Here is a 12961-nt window from a genome sequence, read left to right on the forward strand (position 1 = left end):
GGGGAGGATGCATTGGGGTGACCTGGCTGTGGGACTGTGGTTTGGTGGAGGGGGCTGCAATGGGGGTGTGTGTGTGTGTGTGTGTGTGTGTGTTGGGGGTGGACCTTGCCCACACGCCTGCCCGCTCGGCCCTGCTGCTGCGGAGCGGGGTTCGTTAGTCACTGTGTAAATGAGCATTGATGCTGAATCACCCAGCACCCGCTGCGTGGGGAGACCCGGCCCCGGAGCAGCCCCCACCGCACCCCAGTAGGGATGGACCCAAGGGGGGGGGGGGGGGGGATGCAGGCAGCTGGCAAAGGCATGTGGGTCCCCAGCATCTCCCCTCAGCCCTGCCCAAAATAAGCATCATTTTGAGCAAGATTAGGGGAGCCGGTTTCCATGGAGACTGTGCGTGTCTCCGCACCAGCACTGCTGGAGATGCTGGGGCAGGCCCTGGGTACCCACCGAGCCTCGCCTGTGCCTCTCTGCAAAATGGGGGCAACGCTGGCACCACCCGGCCTGGGGGGCAGCGCTTCCCCGTCCCTCCCCACCAGAGCTGGGGGGATGCCCAGGCCAGGCATCCCCATCGCCCTCCTCCTGCGGGGCACAGCAGCCCTCCGAGCCAGGGGGGGGGCCTGACTCTGCCACCCTGCCCGCAGCGCCGGGGGCTCCTGCAGGCAGGGCTCGCTGCCAGCACCCACCGGGCACCGCGGCTCTCCTTCGGCGAGGGCCTGTGCCCGAGCAGGCAGCCCGGTGCCATCTGCCTGCGCTGACCCACTGGCTCCCACTCCGGGAAGCGCTGCTCGCTGCCGGAGTTAATTGGCGGTGCTAATTAGCACATTATTAAAACACCCCTCCCCCTGCTTCATGCAGGGTATGGCACTGCCAGGCGTGACGCTCGCCGTGTCCCTGCCTGGGCAGCAGAGACCTGTTGCAGAGCCAGGCACTGTGGGCAGGGCAGCTCGTCCCGGTGCCGGTGACACCGGCGACGGGCAGGGGACAGCCTGGCTGCGGCATGGGGCTGGTGGCTGCACGGCAGTGCCGGGTGCCGGCAGCAGCCCCGCGCACACAGCTCCCCAGATGGGAAGCGAGCAGAGAAGGGCAGCGTGTTATTAAAATGTGTTGAGTTGTAATAATCTAAGGGGGTGGTATTAACACATGGGAGGAAGCTATTTTAGAAACAGAAATGCTAAGGCGAGGGGCTGGCTCGGGCAGCGCCGCACCTCTTGGCTCCCACGGCAGGGTGGGGAGGAGAGCCCCCAGCCCCACTCGCCCCCATCTTTCTCCCCCCCCCCCCCCCCGTAGGTTATCTACTACACGGAGATGCACAAGATCTTCGGGGATCTGACAGCGCAGATCGACCGGCCTGGTTTGAGTGATGAGCAGCGGGAGCGGGAGAACGACGCCAAGCTGAGTGAGCTGCGGGCTTTGTCCATCGTAGCCGATGACTGAGCGCTGCAGCGGGATGCCAGTGATGGGCAAGGGGCTGGGGACCCCCCCTCGGCTCCCACAGCCAGCCTGCTCCCCACCTCCTCCCTCCTGGGGATGGACTCAGGGGGCTTTAGCTGCTGGCTGCTCCCTTTGCCCCCATGGCTCTGCCCTCCTGCCAGGACAAGGTAGTGCCTGGGGCTGGGGTGGGGGACACAGCAGGGCTCCCCCTGCCCCCCCCCCAGCCAGCCGTTTTCCAAAGGCAGCGTCTGGATTGTCTCTGCCCCCCCTGCAGCCAGGCTTTGCCTTAAATAGGGGTTTGCAGTGGAGCAGGGAAGCAAGTCCTCCAACTCAGCTGAAAGGGAGCGGGCTGGGTGCTGCCGGCCGTTCCCAGGCCCCAGCTCGATGCTGCACCATCGCACAGCTGCACGCTGGCCTGATGCGCCTCGGCACTCCCCACACCCACCCCAAGTTTGGATCTGGCCCAGGCTCTTTGCCTTTCTGGCAGGAGGACGGGGTCACTCCTGCGGCTGCTGCTGGGCCATTCATTTTGTGCCTTAGGAGCGCAGTACCCCCCGCCCGGGGAGGGTAAAAGCATTTAAATTCTATTTTTTGAGGCATCAGGAGAGGGTGATGAAAGGGCTGTGCTTCCCATGCCGAGCATCAGGTGATGCCGCGCTCTGAATCCGCCCCGTTTTAAGCAGGAACGGTGCAAAGTGCCTCTGCCCCACAGCCGGGGGAAGGGGGGGGGGGTGTGGTGTGGGGTGTGTGTGTGTGCACATCTGCACAGCAGTGGGTGCATGGGTGCCCACCCAGGGGTATGGGGGAGCCCAGACCCCGGGGCAGAGGAAGGCGGGGGGATGCAAAAGGGAAATGCAGCCCAGCCGGGAGCAAACCCAGGAAAAACTGGGGCCAGAGTCGACTGTAGCCACCCCTGGGTGCCGGGGGGGGGGGGGAGCGGGGGCTCCGCCGCTCTTCTCCAATAAAGTTTTTGGCAGAGCAGCGCCGGGGTCCGTGTCCGGGGGGGGGGGGGGTGCGCGGTGCCAACGCCGGGCTGCTGCCGCCCTCTGCCGCCACCGGCCAGCCACTGCCGCACCCGGGGCGGGGGGGGCCCCACGCGGGGACGGCTCCCCCCCGTGGGCCGGCATGGCCCCCAGCCCCCCGGCTACAGCAGAACACTCTTGGTTTGGAGGTGTAATTTTAAGAAAGGTATTAAGGGGCTGGAGGGGGCGGGAAAGAGAAAAGAGGGATTGAACAGCCCCTGAGGAGACGCAGAAAGGAAACGGCTTCAGCAAAGCACAAGAAATACAATTTTACAGTCGAATACAGCGAATCCGATCCCGAGCTGGCGCCTTTCAGCATACGGAAAGGCTGCAGGAGCCCTCGCTGCTGCCCTCCACGTCCTGGGACGAGCCGCTGCTGCGTGGGACAAGGGGGCGGAAAGCAGTTACGGGGCTGGCAGGGCCCGGAGCTGATAACTGCATCAAAGAAACCTGCTACAGGCACGGCGGCATCCAGAGACTCCCCCGAGCTGCTGGGCAGCCTGCGGCACAGCAAGCACCAGCCCCCGTGTTTGGGTCCCTCCATCCTAAACAAGCCGGTCCGTCCCCCACTTGTGCATCCAGCTCAGAGCACCGAGATGGCCCATGCCCTGTCTCCGATACGCACGTGGCTGCAAGATTTCCTACCTAAGAGGTTTCCATTAAACGCAAACAACCGGTCAGAGCAGACCCTGCGCATCCCTACGGCTGTCCCGGCTCTGCATGCCTGGGGTGGGAGCCGGCTCGAGCCCATCTCCGCAGGGAGAGGGCCAGGACAGAAAAGGCTCGCAGGGACCTTGCTGCCATCCACGACCCCGCTGTGCGACGTCCAGGCAGGCAGGGACTTTGCTCTCTCCTGGTGGAGACCAGCTGGATGCTGATTCCTCGCCTAAGCAGTCATTAGTCTAGAAGAGAGGAGAAGGGGTGACCGGCAGCTCGCAAAGAGGGGACCCCACGTCCCAGCACATCTCACCCCGGCTTACCCAGCCTGACCTCCAGCGTGTGGATTTTGCTCTCCAGGTAGAGCTGGCTGCTCTGCTTTCTCCAGCGGCTTCCCTAGGTTGAGCACCCTTGACGCTGTGGGAGACCTGGGCCAGGCCAGGAGGCAGCAGAGGGAGGTTTCCTGGAACAAGAACAAATCGTCACCCACCGCACGATCTCTGACAGCACAGGCTCCACCATACCCCCCAGCATCCCTACGCCTACTGAAAAGCTCCTCTTCCCTTCGGTGCACGTATCCACAGAAATTCAAACCAAAGTACACGAAGGCTAGGAGAGCACCCAGGGTCAGGACAGCCCTTGGGTCCAGAGCCTTGGGCTGCTGAAACACAGGCGTGCGTTAGGGACGGGAGAGGCCGAGCTCCCCAAAACACCGGTGCTTGCAGAGCGGGGTGCAGGCTGGGCTGAGAGAGCGCCCAGGATGAGTGGGACTGAACCAGGGACACCGGGTTCCCCCCTGGCTATGTACCTACGGCTGCTCAGCTTCGTCCTCCGCCATTTCGGCGGCCCTTTCTGGCTCCAGGTTCCTGCTCTCCAGTGGCTCTTCCTTCTCCGGCAAGGCCAGCAGCACCTTATAGGGCTTGTAGCCAAAATCCTGCTGCAGCATCTCCGGGAAGAGCTCAGCCACCATCACAGCCACTTCGGGGAGGGAGAGGGGCACAGGGGACCTGTCCACCCATGCTGTGCCAAGCCTACCTCAGAGGAGAGCTGCTCCCACCACCTCCTGTACAAACGGCAGGGTGCAGAGGGAGATGCTGGAGCAGGCAGCCTGCCCCTCCTGCCTGGCCAGGTGGGGATTGGCCATGAGGACTGGTTCCCTGGGAGCTTCGGGCTCCCAGCAGTAGCTCAGCGGTGCCTCCGGCAGCCGTGTGCTGCTCGGGGGCCTCCATCTCCTGCTAAAAACCACCCTGTTTACGTGGGAGCAGGAAGAGAAGGTGCTGGGAGCTGTCACCCAGAGCGGGACCTCACCACCTCCGAAACACAGCCCTGTCCAAGCACCTGCAGAAATGAAACCGCCTTTTGGGACATCTGAGCTGGCACGGCACCCGGCATCACCACACTCGGCCCCACGGCAAAGCCTCACCATCGTGGGCTTCTCCGGCGACGGGGGCAGCGAGGGTCCCTTCTCTGCCTTGGGCTGGCACGAGGCTTCCCACTCCTCCGGGGAGTCCTGCCCAGACGTCCAGCAGGAAAATCACCACCACCTCCCACCGGTACCTGAATTTGGCAAACCAGACCCTGCGGCATGGCGGGGAACGGCGGTCAGAAGTGCCCCAGGAATCCCAGCACAAAGCGGGGAGCTGGACCCCATAAAACCCTTCCCGCTGCCGGCAGGGAGGCTGCGAAGACAGGAATGAAGGGGACGGGAGCAGAGCCCTGACAGGTCATGGAAAGGCTGGTGACTGTCCCCAGCGAGGCCATTTGCAGGGACGCAGAGCGAGGCCCCAGCCCGAGAGCATCCCCTGCCCAGCCCGCACCCGGATCCCACACAAGTCACCACTGGGACCGAGCCAAGCCTCCTCCCCCAGCACCCGGCATGGAGAACTTCATCTCCCCTCAGCTGTTCTTTCCCAACCACATCACATGCCGGGCCAGGTTTAAGCAAAATAAAATCAGTTGCCACGGTTACCCGGAGCAGGGATGCTATATATAACTGTCATGCAAGGAGCCGAGCCCATGCGCCCGAGTGAGGGCCACGCTCTTCCATGGGCGACGCGTGGGGAGCTGAGCCCTGGCAGACCTTGCCCTGGCTCCTGAGCGGGCAAAGGTCCGTGGCAGCCCCGCAGGGGTGGTCTGCGGTGCCCTGGGTGGGCAGTGGCCACGTGCTGCGTCTTGGCTGGCGGCTCCATGGCCCGGAGGTGCCATGCTCCTCGCTGCCTGCTGCAGCTGGATTAAACCCCACCTCAGCTCTCCTAAATCCACCTTGCGGCTTCGTCTGCATCGCTGTGTCACCCCGTGCAGGGCTGCCAGCCCTCCCCTGCCACCTAATGCCCAGCAACCCGCCTCTCCTCCATCCAGCGCAGCCACTCATCCTTACGCCCTGCAGTCCCAGAGCTGCTCAGCAAAGCCCAGCTCCTGCTCTGTGCCGTCAGCTCCTCCTGCTGTCCCTGCACTCAAGAGAGGGATTTCACCCAATGGAAACTTAATCCGAGCGTTCCCAGCGGTGCAAATTCTGCTCTAGTCTGGAAACCTGCTCCTGAACAAGCAGCCCTTTGCCAGGGCTGGGTCTGCACACCGGCAGGGTCGCACGCTGCACGCTCTCCGCACCGGGCTGGGGAGGACGACTCCATCTTACATAGTAAAAGTGGATAATTACCAGTTTCTCGCACCACCCACAAGATCCCAGCGTTAATAGGGAGAACTTGCAGAAAGGGAAAATTAACTCTACAGTGTGGTGTGCTCTCAGCCTTGATTCCTGAAACACTACCGAGTGAAGTACATCAGCACTCAGACCTCCAAAAAGCAGAGGGAAGGGACGCTGCCACTCAGGGATGCCTGAGCCGGTGGCCCTCGTCACTTCGTGCAGCCGCTCAGGTCCAGCCCAGCCTGTGCCATGCGAATGGCCATGCACACCAGGACCGTCGGCTCAGCATTGGGATGGGGCCATCCCGGGATGGGGACTGACGAGCAGAGCTTTGTCCTCTTTCCTCCCCGGTAGGGACTAGGCAGCCGGTGAGCCTGGCTGCATCGCAGCATCCCGACTGTCCCCCTTCCTCCCCAGAGCCCCTGTTCCCCTTGGGGACAAGACCCCCAGAGGACATGACCAGGTTTTGCAGACGCCATCCCACAACCAGTCCAGCAGTAAATGCAGATGACAGCATACCACCCAACCTAAGGGCTTTCCCCCAAAACTGGGTGAATTAACCCTCACTGGGACTGCCAAGTCCAGCACACGCCTGGATCCACACCTCAATTTGCTTTGTCGCGTGCTCGGGAGCCTTCCCTTGCTCCAGGTGACCCGGGGGCACCAGGGCCATCGCCTGGGTGAGAGAGCCACAGGCCCCTGTACCGAGAGCAGACCTCCCCTCCCTCCTCACCTTGGCCCTGAAAGCAGAATCGGCATCATCCGGAGCGGCCTCAGCATCCTCCTCAGGGTCAGCCACCAGGATGCAGCTGGGGTACTGCTGGCGAGGGGGCCGGGTGGGGGGAAGACGTCCAGCCAGCCCAGGCAGAGGTGGTAGAAGCCACGGGGCAGCTGGATGCTGCTGTAGCGTCTCCCCGGCGTCACAGAAGGGGCTGGAGGCAGAGAACCGCGCCGAGGGCGTTGGGGCTCGCTCTGAGCAGGCTCACCCGACAGCGGTCCCCACGCACATGGTGTGGGAGCACAGAGGTGGCTGCCCCGAGACTCACAGAAACCAGAGAGATCCCCTCTGACCACAAATATCCCCCCCCCAAAAATCACCACGTGGCCAGAGCACCCAGTAGGGAAGGGCCCCGTGTCTTAAGGTCTGGCCCAGGTGAGTGTTTAGTGCTCCAGAAGGCACAGGCAGTGCAGGGCAGCAGGGGAGGGGGCTGCCCAGATGCCCACCCCACAGTGGGGACACACATCCCCGTCCTTACCATCTGCCCGAGTCGCTCCTGCTCCTGTCCTTGCCCCGGGCATCTCCCCAGGTGGCTCAGGTGAGCGGACGGGGGCGATGGGAAGAGGTTCACTGCTGGGGAGGGAGGAACAAGGATCATAAGACCCCGTGGCACCACCCAGGAGTGAGTCTGCTCCAGAAAACCTAAACACCTGCAGCATCCCCTCATCACGCTGTACTTACAGCCAGCCTTCCCCTGGGTCACTGCCAGAGACCCCCTACCACCCCTCGGTGCCCGGATCCATCCCCCGTGTTAAGGACGAGCACTCACGTTTCCAGGGAAGGAGCGGCGGGACGCGGCGAGGCTGGAGCAGCCGCTGGGGCCGGGCTCTGAGGATGCCCTGCTGCTGCCCGGGGGTGGCACGGGCGGGAGCGGTGCCGGGGGTCTCAGGAGAGGCTGCGGGATGCGCTGCTGGGAAGGAAAAAACCCAAGTCACGGTAGGAAATCGCCAGGGAAGAGGGGGGATGAAGGGGATAACGGGGGGTTATCCCGGGGCCGGGGGCTGCGGGCAGCTTTCACCAGCATCTTCCCCACCTGCGGCACTCAGCCCTTCACCACGCAGACCCGAAGACACGATGAGGGGCTCCATCAGCACCAAAACACCGCGGCGGAGCATCCCCCCGGTCCGGCCCCCTCCTCACCCGAGCTGGAAGAAGAGCTCCTCGTCCACCACCCCAAACACTCCTGCAGGCTGCTTCCCCCCTACCTGCGATGCGACCGGGAGGATCTCCCCCCCCCCCCGGCGGGGACCCCCCCCGGCGCCCCCTCCCCACCCACCTGCGGCAGCAGCTCGGCGGGGAGCAGGGGGCTCAGCAGGGAGGTCTTGGCGGGGGAGGACAAGCTTTAGACACCCTACCCCCCCCCCTCCTCCCCCAGGCAGCAGGACCCCCCCGGAGCCCGTCCTGCCCCGGGGCTGAGCTGGGAGGGGGCCGGGGGAAGACCCGGCTGGTGGTGGCGGCGGGGTGGGGGGGGGTGTGGGGGGGTGGGGGCCGGAGGGCGGGGGGCCGGACACAGCAGCCGCTTAAACTGGGCCGTGGGACCGGGGCCGGGCGGACAAAAGGGGCGGAAAAGCCGTCGGAAGTGATGCGGCGGTGACGCGTCCTCGCGTGACGTCACGCCGGGTTGAGGAGAGTGACATCACCGCGCAACAGCACATCACCTCGCAAAGAGCCGCCTCTTTGGCAGTGAAAAGGCTTTATTCTGGGAAAAACGGGGGGGGGGGGGGGCGCCGGGCCGGGGACCGGCCCCGGGTGGGCGTGACGTCATGCGGTGGGGTGTGATGCAATAGGTGCAGCGCAGCTCCTCCATCCAGGGGCAGCGGTGGGACCGGGACCCCCCAGTCCTACCTGCATCGGCCGCCCCGCAGCGAGCGGCGGGTCAGGCGGGTGAGCAGCACCTTCACCCGGCCCCAGTGCGAGCGCCCGTCCTGCTCCTGCCGGGGAGACGCGGGCGTCAGCTGTGAGGGACCCGCGGGACCCCCGCCCGCCTCGCTGCCCCCCCCCCCGGCCCATACCTTGTCCGGTGTCAGGCCGCTCTCGGAGGTGTCCAGCAGGCTGGGGGAGCTGGCAGAGTGCCCCCACGTCCTCTGGCACGGCCCGGGGTCGGGTGCTGCGTGGTAGGTGGGGGATAAAGCTGATGTGGGGGTCCGGCCGGGCATGGCCCCGCCATCCCCGCATCCCACCCCGCTCACCTGGCGCCTGGCTGTCCGAGCAGGAACGCGGCCGGAACCGCTCACCCCTCCACATGGCTGGATCCTGCCCCGGCAGCTCCCGGGTGGGCTGTGGGCGAGGAGAGGCAGGGTGTGAGCTGGGACTCCCCAGCACCACCAACCCCCCCCCCCCCGAGCACCCCACGTCCTCCCAGCCCTCACCGTGGTGTCAGGGCGGGTGCGCCGGGCGTCCACCGCCTGCTGCCGGAGGAGCCGGTTGTCCTGCTGCAGCCGGGCCAGGCGCTCCAGCATCTGGCAGACATGCTCCAGGTACCGCAGCCCCTGCCCTGGCACGGGCAGCACCGGCTCCGGCACAGCCTGCGGGTGAGCCGGGGCTCGAGGGCTGCTGGACGGCCGAGCCCCCCCAGCCGCAGCCACCCCTTCCCCGGCACGCACCGCTCCCTCGGGGTCCTCCGCGCTGGGCTCCTCCGGCTCCTGGGGGTCCCGCGCCGGCTCGGCCGCACTGGTGCCGCGTCGGCTGAGCTGCCGCGGGCAGCGTGCGGGTGCCCGCTGCCTCCTGCTGCGCTGTGCTGCCTGCACCAGCTTCTTGCTGGCCGAACAGCTGCGGGGCAGCCGGGGGGGCTCGGTGCCCGGCTCCTCTCCGGAGGGGCTCTTCTCCGGTGGGAAACCGTCAAGGGAAAAGCTGCTCTCGGAGCCCAGGGGGGTGGAGGGTGAGTGCTCGTTGCTGGCCATCTCCACTCCGGAGTCTTCCGACTCCGACTTGAGGAGCCGCCCGCTTGCCGGGGGGCTGCCAGAGGAGAGGGGTGGCCGTGGGGGGATGTCCCAGGTGCTCATCCCACCCGGGGGCTGCCGTGGGCTCTCCTGCAGCTGACGGTAGACACTGGCGGAGGTGCGCACCACACAGCTCTCTGCCGTCTCCCAGGGACCATCTGTGGGGCAAGGGAGGCCGGGTGGTGTCGCATGGGGGGTCCCCGGGCGGAGGCAGGGCGCTCGCCACCCCTGCATGCCCAGGCGTGGGCCTGCCACCCCTCCCAGCCCCTCGAGCCACCCCGCAGCAGCTCCAGCCGTGCCTGAAGCCGATCTCCCCGCTGCCATGCGGAGTTACAGCCCTCCTGCCCAGGGACCCCTCTCCGGAGGGTCCCTGCAGCCTCTGCCTGGGGATCCTGGGCATCCCCCATCCCTGGGGATGCTCGTACGATGGCAGCTTGTTGTCGCTGCTCCCAGAAACGTGCCCCCGCGCCCAGCCCCATCCTCCCTCCTCCCTCCCTGCACTGCTGAGCTGCCTGGGGAGCACCCGTGGTCCTCGCCCCGACCTGGCCGGGGCTGCACAAGTGACTGCTCTCACCGCACCCTGCTCCGGCTCAGTGCCGGCTGACCCAGGACACAGCAGGGCCACGAGGTCTGTCCTCCCCCCATTGTGGGATGGCTCCAGGGACCTCTGGCTCCTCACTCTTGTCCCTGCAGCGTGGGGGACGTCGCTGGCCAGAATGCGCCTACCATCACCCTGCAGCTCAGGGTGGGATTGCAGAGAGGCAGTGGGGGTCTCAGCCCTCCCTTGCGTGGGTGCTCGCCCTCCTCCCAAGCCAGGCCATGGCAGAGGGCTCAGGGAGGTGGGGAGCAAAGTTTTGGCACCCTCCCGGCACTCAACTCGGGGTACAGAGCTGCCCACCCCCCTCAGCAAGCTCCTGCTCAGAGGCTCACACCCCACCCCACCCCACCCCCCCCGCACTCACAGCAGCTGAACCTCCTCTTCCAGACGGCGCGGGAGCCACCCCACATCGCCGAGAGCCGGAGCCGACTGCCGGGCGCTCGTCCCAGCACTCCCTTTTATAACCACCCCAGCCGGCGACGGGCCCTGTATCCAGAGGCACCTCATTACAGGACTGGTTCCCAACTGGTTCCTTTCAGGATTTGGGATTGGTGATACTGGCTGGGCCGGTGGTTAAGGGCTCCCTTCCCACCCCAACTGGGAAAGCGAGAGGGTTATTTGGGCACCAGCAGGCTGCAGGCAGACAGCCGGGTGCCGGATGAATCCCACTGCTTTCGGGAAACCCCGCTCAGGGCTCTGGCTTGGGCCGAATTCACTGGCCAGGGGTCCCCGGTGCTCCCAAATTCCTGCCCCCGTGCAGCCACATCGCTTCAGCCGGGGCTGGAGCCACTCACCGCGCATCCCTCGTGGGCTGGCGAGGCCAGTGCCTGCACGGCACGGGAGCTGGCACCGGGAGATCGCGGCCAGCCGGTGGACAATCCCACCGTTCAGAGGCCGCATGAATCCCAGCAATGCCGTGGGGCGGCCCCTCCGCCCCGGCACTGCCGGCTGCCGGCAGCCCCGCTCCCACGTACCGAATTTTCACAGGCTGCTGGCGCTGCGCAGGACGGCCCCACGTGCCGAGGGGCTGCTTTCCTCCCGGCCCCGGCGCTTCCCCCACCTGCCCCGCCACCATGGGGGGTTTCACCAGGGCTTGGAGCCCCACCGGCGTGGTAGGCACAGGCAGGGTGAGAAGGAGTACGGGGGGTTCCTCATCACCAGGAGAGCTCAAACCTCCCCCGTGGGAGCTGCCACCGCGCTGGGGGTCCCCCCGAGTCCACAGCTCTGGCTCAGACCCCCAGTACTTCCCAGGCTCTGCTGCTGGAGGGGGGGGGTCCCAGCACAGCCTGAGCTGGGGAGCACGTAGAGATGGGCCATGGGTTTCTGGGACCCCTGCGCCGCATGGGGGGACCCAGCGAGCTCAACCCCGGTGCACACACAGGCCCGTCAGCCCAAATACGCACTCGAAGGCAAAACCTGGTTTGAATTCCCAGCACAGCTGGCACCCTGGGCCCCTCCCAGCAGGGGGGCCACAAACTGGGGATCCAGGGACCCCCAGAGACCCCCTTCAGCACAGACACCTCAAATCAGGGATCCCTGAGGATCCCCTCCAGGACGAACTTCGCGGGCTGGGGACCGCAGGGGACCCCCAGCTGCACGGGGGTCCCCTATAGCCCCGGGGGCCACCGACTCACCGCGGTGCAGCTCCACGCTGAAGGCTCCGCGGCGGTGCAGCATCCCCGGGCAGGGGTGAACCGGTAACCGGGGAGGGGGCACCGGGGGCCGGGCAGGGCGGAGGGGGCCGCCCCGCTGCTCCTCCGCCGCTTTATGGGGCAGGGCTGCGGGGCGGCACGGCCCCGGGGCGGAGCGGGGAGGGGAGGGAGGGAGGGGGGGGCCGCCCCCTGCCCGGGCAGCACCTTTGCCCCCAACCCCGGCCCGGTGCTCTCTGCCCGGGGCTGTGCTACCCCGGGGGGAGGGGGCTCACGCCCTCCAGCCCCCCCCCCCCACCCCGAGGCAGAAGCGTTTATTCCCCTTTTTCCCGTGCACACGCTGCCGGCGAGGGCAGGAGAGCCGGGCAGGACCGTCTCCATCCCTCCCTCCCTGGGGATGCTTAATTAAAAGTCCTAACAGCGCTGAGCACTGCGGGCCTGGAGCTGGCACGGGGCTGCACCTGCCTGCCCCCCCGCCCGCATGAGACCTGGCAGGGACCCCGAGCAGAGGGGACCCCCCTCGGCCGGTGCACGGGCAGACCCGCACGTGGCTGGGGCCGGGGCTGATCCCTCCGGGGGGGGCTGTGGGAATTCGGTGCCTCGACGGTGAGAGCTTGGCCGAGCCCAGGGGCACATGGGGGGGGGGCTGCAGTGTACCCCCGGAAGAGAGCGGGCAGCGGGGCAGGGGACTCGGCTGGGGATGTGGGGAGCCATGGGATGTGGGAAGGGGCTGGTCCTCTCCCAGGCTCGGTGGGGAGCTGCTGATAACGGCAAAGCCCGGATAACAGCAAAGCCCATCTCCGTGCAAACAGGCACGGAGGGCGGAGAGCAGCGATAAGAGCCCACCTGGGCCTCCGCAGGACAAAGGCCTTGGCCAACAGCCCGCAATAAAGCCCCGACACCTCCCAGGGACGCCCGGAGCAGGGAGGGGACGGTCCAGCCCCGCGGGAAGCCCTGACCTTCCCGGGAGCGGGGCAAGGCCAGCCGGCACCGAGCCCCGTGCATCACCAGAGCACCAGACCTGTGGAGCCTGTGCCAAGCCCTGGACCCCGCCCTGGGGCAGGGGGTTTGCTTCCAGCTCCCCGCCACTGCTATGGGTGCAGGCAGGAGGGCCGTGGGGTCCGGGGTCCTTGCCTGCACCCTGGGGCTGGGGGGAAGCCCACCTTCCCCAGCCCCGTGGTCCCAGCCCTGGGAGGCTGCGGGCTGCCTGCCCCCCGGCCCCGCACAGACCAGACATGGGAGTGGA

The 12961-nt window shown here is 66.7% G+C and overlaps 3 protein-coding genes across 10 annotated transcripts in view; 1 reads left to right on the plus strand and 2 right to left on the minus strand.

Moving 5' to 3' along the window:
• The window catches only part of BIN3 (bridging integrator 3), a 40981-nt gene extending 38844 nt beyond the window's left edge, over nt 1-2137 (plus strand). Inside the window, exon 9 of the mRNA XM_076358980.1 lies at nt 1285-2137. Coding sequence (XP_076215095.1) covers nt 1285-1431 — 147 coding nt within the window. The 3' untranslated portion in view covers nt 1432-2137. The remainder of the gene's footprint in view (nt 1-1284) is intronic.
• Nucleotides 2138-2694: 557 nt separating this feature from the next.
• On the minus strand, nt 2695-7873 carry LOC143170591 (uncharacterized). Of its 8 annotated transcripts, none has more exons than XM_076359006.1 (8): nt 7806-7865; nt 7563-7674; nt 7299-7436; nt 7008-7102; nt 6485-6683; nt 4531-4685; nt 3431-3570; nt 2695-3352 (listed from the first exon to the last, which is right to left on the minus strand). In XM_076359006.1, exons 4-8 carry the CDS (start codon nt 7048-7050, stop codon nt 3128-3130), a joined length of 762 nt encoding a protein of 253 aa, XP_076215121.1. In that variant the 5' UTR covers nt 7051-7102; nt 7299-7436; nt 7563-7674; nt 7806-7865; the 3' UTR covers nt 2695-3127. The 8 variants fall into 8 exon arrangements, 7 of the variants coding, with proteins under 7 accessions (XP_076215121.1, XP_076215122.1, XP_076215123.1 ...); XM_076359007.1 differs by having other exon boundaries at nt 7299-7439; XM_076359008.1 differs by lacking the exon at nt 7563-7674 and having other exon boundaries at nt 7299-7439; nt 7806-7873.
• Nucleotides 7874-8252: 379 nt separating this feature from the next.
• Nucleotides 8253-10495, minus strand: C24H8orf58 (chromosome 24 C8orf58 homolog). The gene is made up of 6 exons (XM_076358890.1): nt 10431-10495; nt 9133-9626; nt 8899-9054; nt 8719-8806; nt 8542-8636; nt 8253-8460 (listed from the first exon to the last, which is right to left on the minus strand). The coding sequence occupies exons 1-6, from the start codon at nt 10474-10476 to the stop codon at nt 8371-8373; spliced, it is 969 nt and encodes a 322-aa protein (XP_076215005.1). The 5' UTR covers nt 10477-10495; the 3' UTR covers nt 8253-8370.
• Between the last annotated feature and the right edge of the window lie 2466 nt (nt 10496-12961).

The sequence above is a fragment of the Aptenodytes patagonicus genome, chromosome 24 (assembly GCF_965638725.1).
Source record: "Aptenodytes patagonicus chromosome 24, bAptPat1.pri.cur, whole genome shotgun sequence".
Taxonomy (NCBI): domain Eukaryota; kingdom Metazoa; phylum Chordata; class Aves; order Sphenisciformes; family Spheniscidae; genus Aptenodytes; species Aptenodytes patagonicus.

Bases quoted from the DNA above. Each gene is read 5' to 3' on its own strand.
- LOC143170591 (XM_076359008.1), bottom strand. From the start codon at position 7,050: ATGCCCGGGGCAAGGACAGGAGCAGGAGCGACTCGGGCAGATG. The intron at 3,571-4,530 runs GTGAGGCTTTGC...TTCTTGTTCCAG, and splicing joins CGCCGGAGAAGCCCACGATG to GAAACCTCCCTCTGCTGCCT. The intron at 3,353-3,430 runs GTAAGCCGGGGT...CCTCTCTTCTAG, and splicing joins CACGCTGGAGGTCAGGCTGG to ACTAATGACTGCTTAGGCGA.
- C24H8orf58 (XM_076358890.1), bottom strand. From the start codon at position 10,476: ATGTGGGGTGGCTCCCGCGCCGTCTGGAAGAGGAGGTTCAGCTGCT. The intron at 9,627-10,430 runs GTGAGTGCGGGG...CTTGCCCCACAG, and splicing joins GAAGAGGAGGTTCAGCTGCT to ATGGTCCCTGGGAGACGGCA. The intron at 8,637-8,718 runs GTGAGCGGGGTG...CCTACCACGCAG, and splicing joins CTCGGACAGCCAGGCGCCAG to CACCCGACCCCGGGCCGTGC.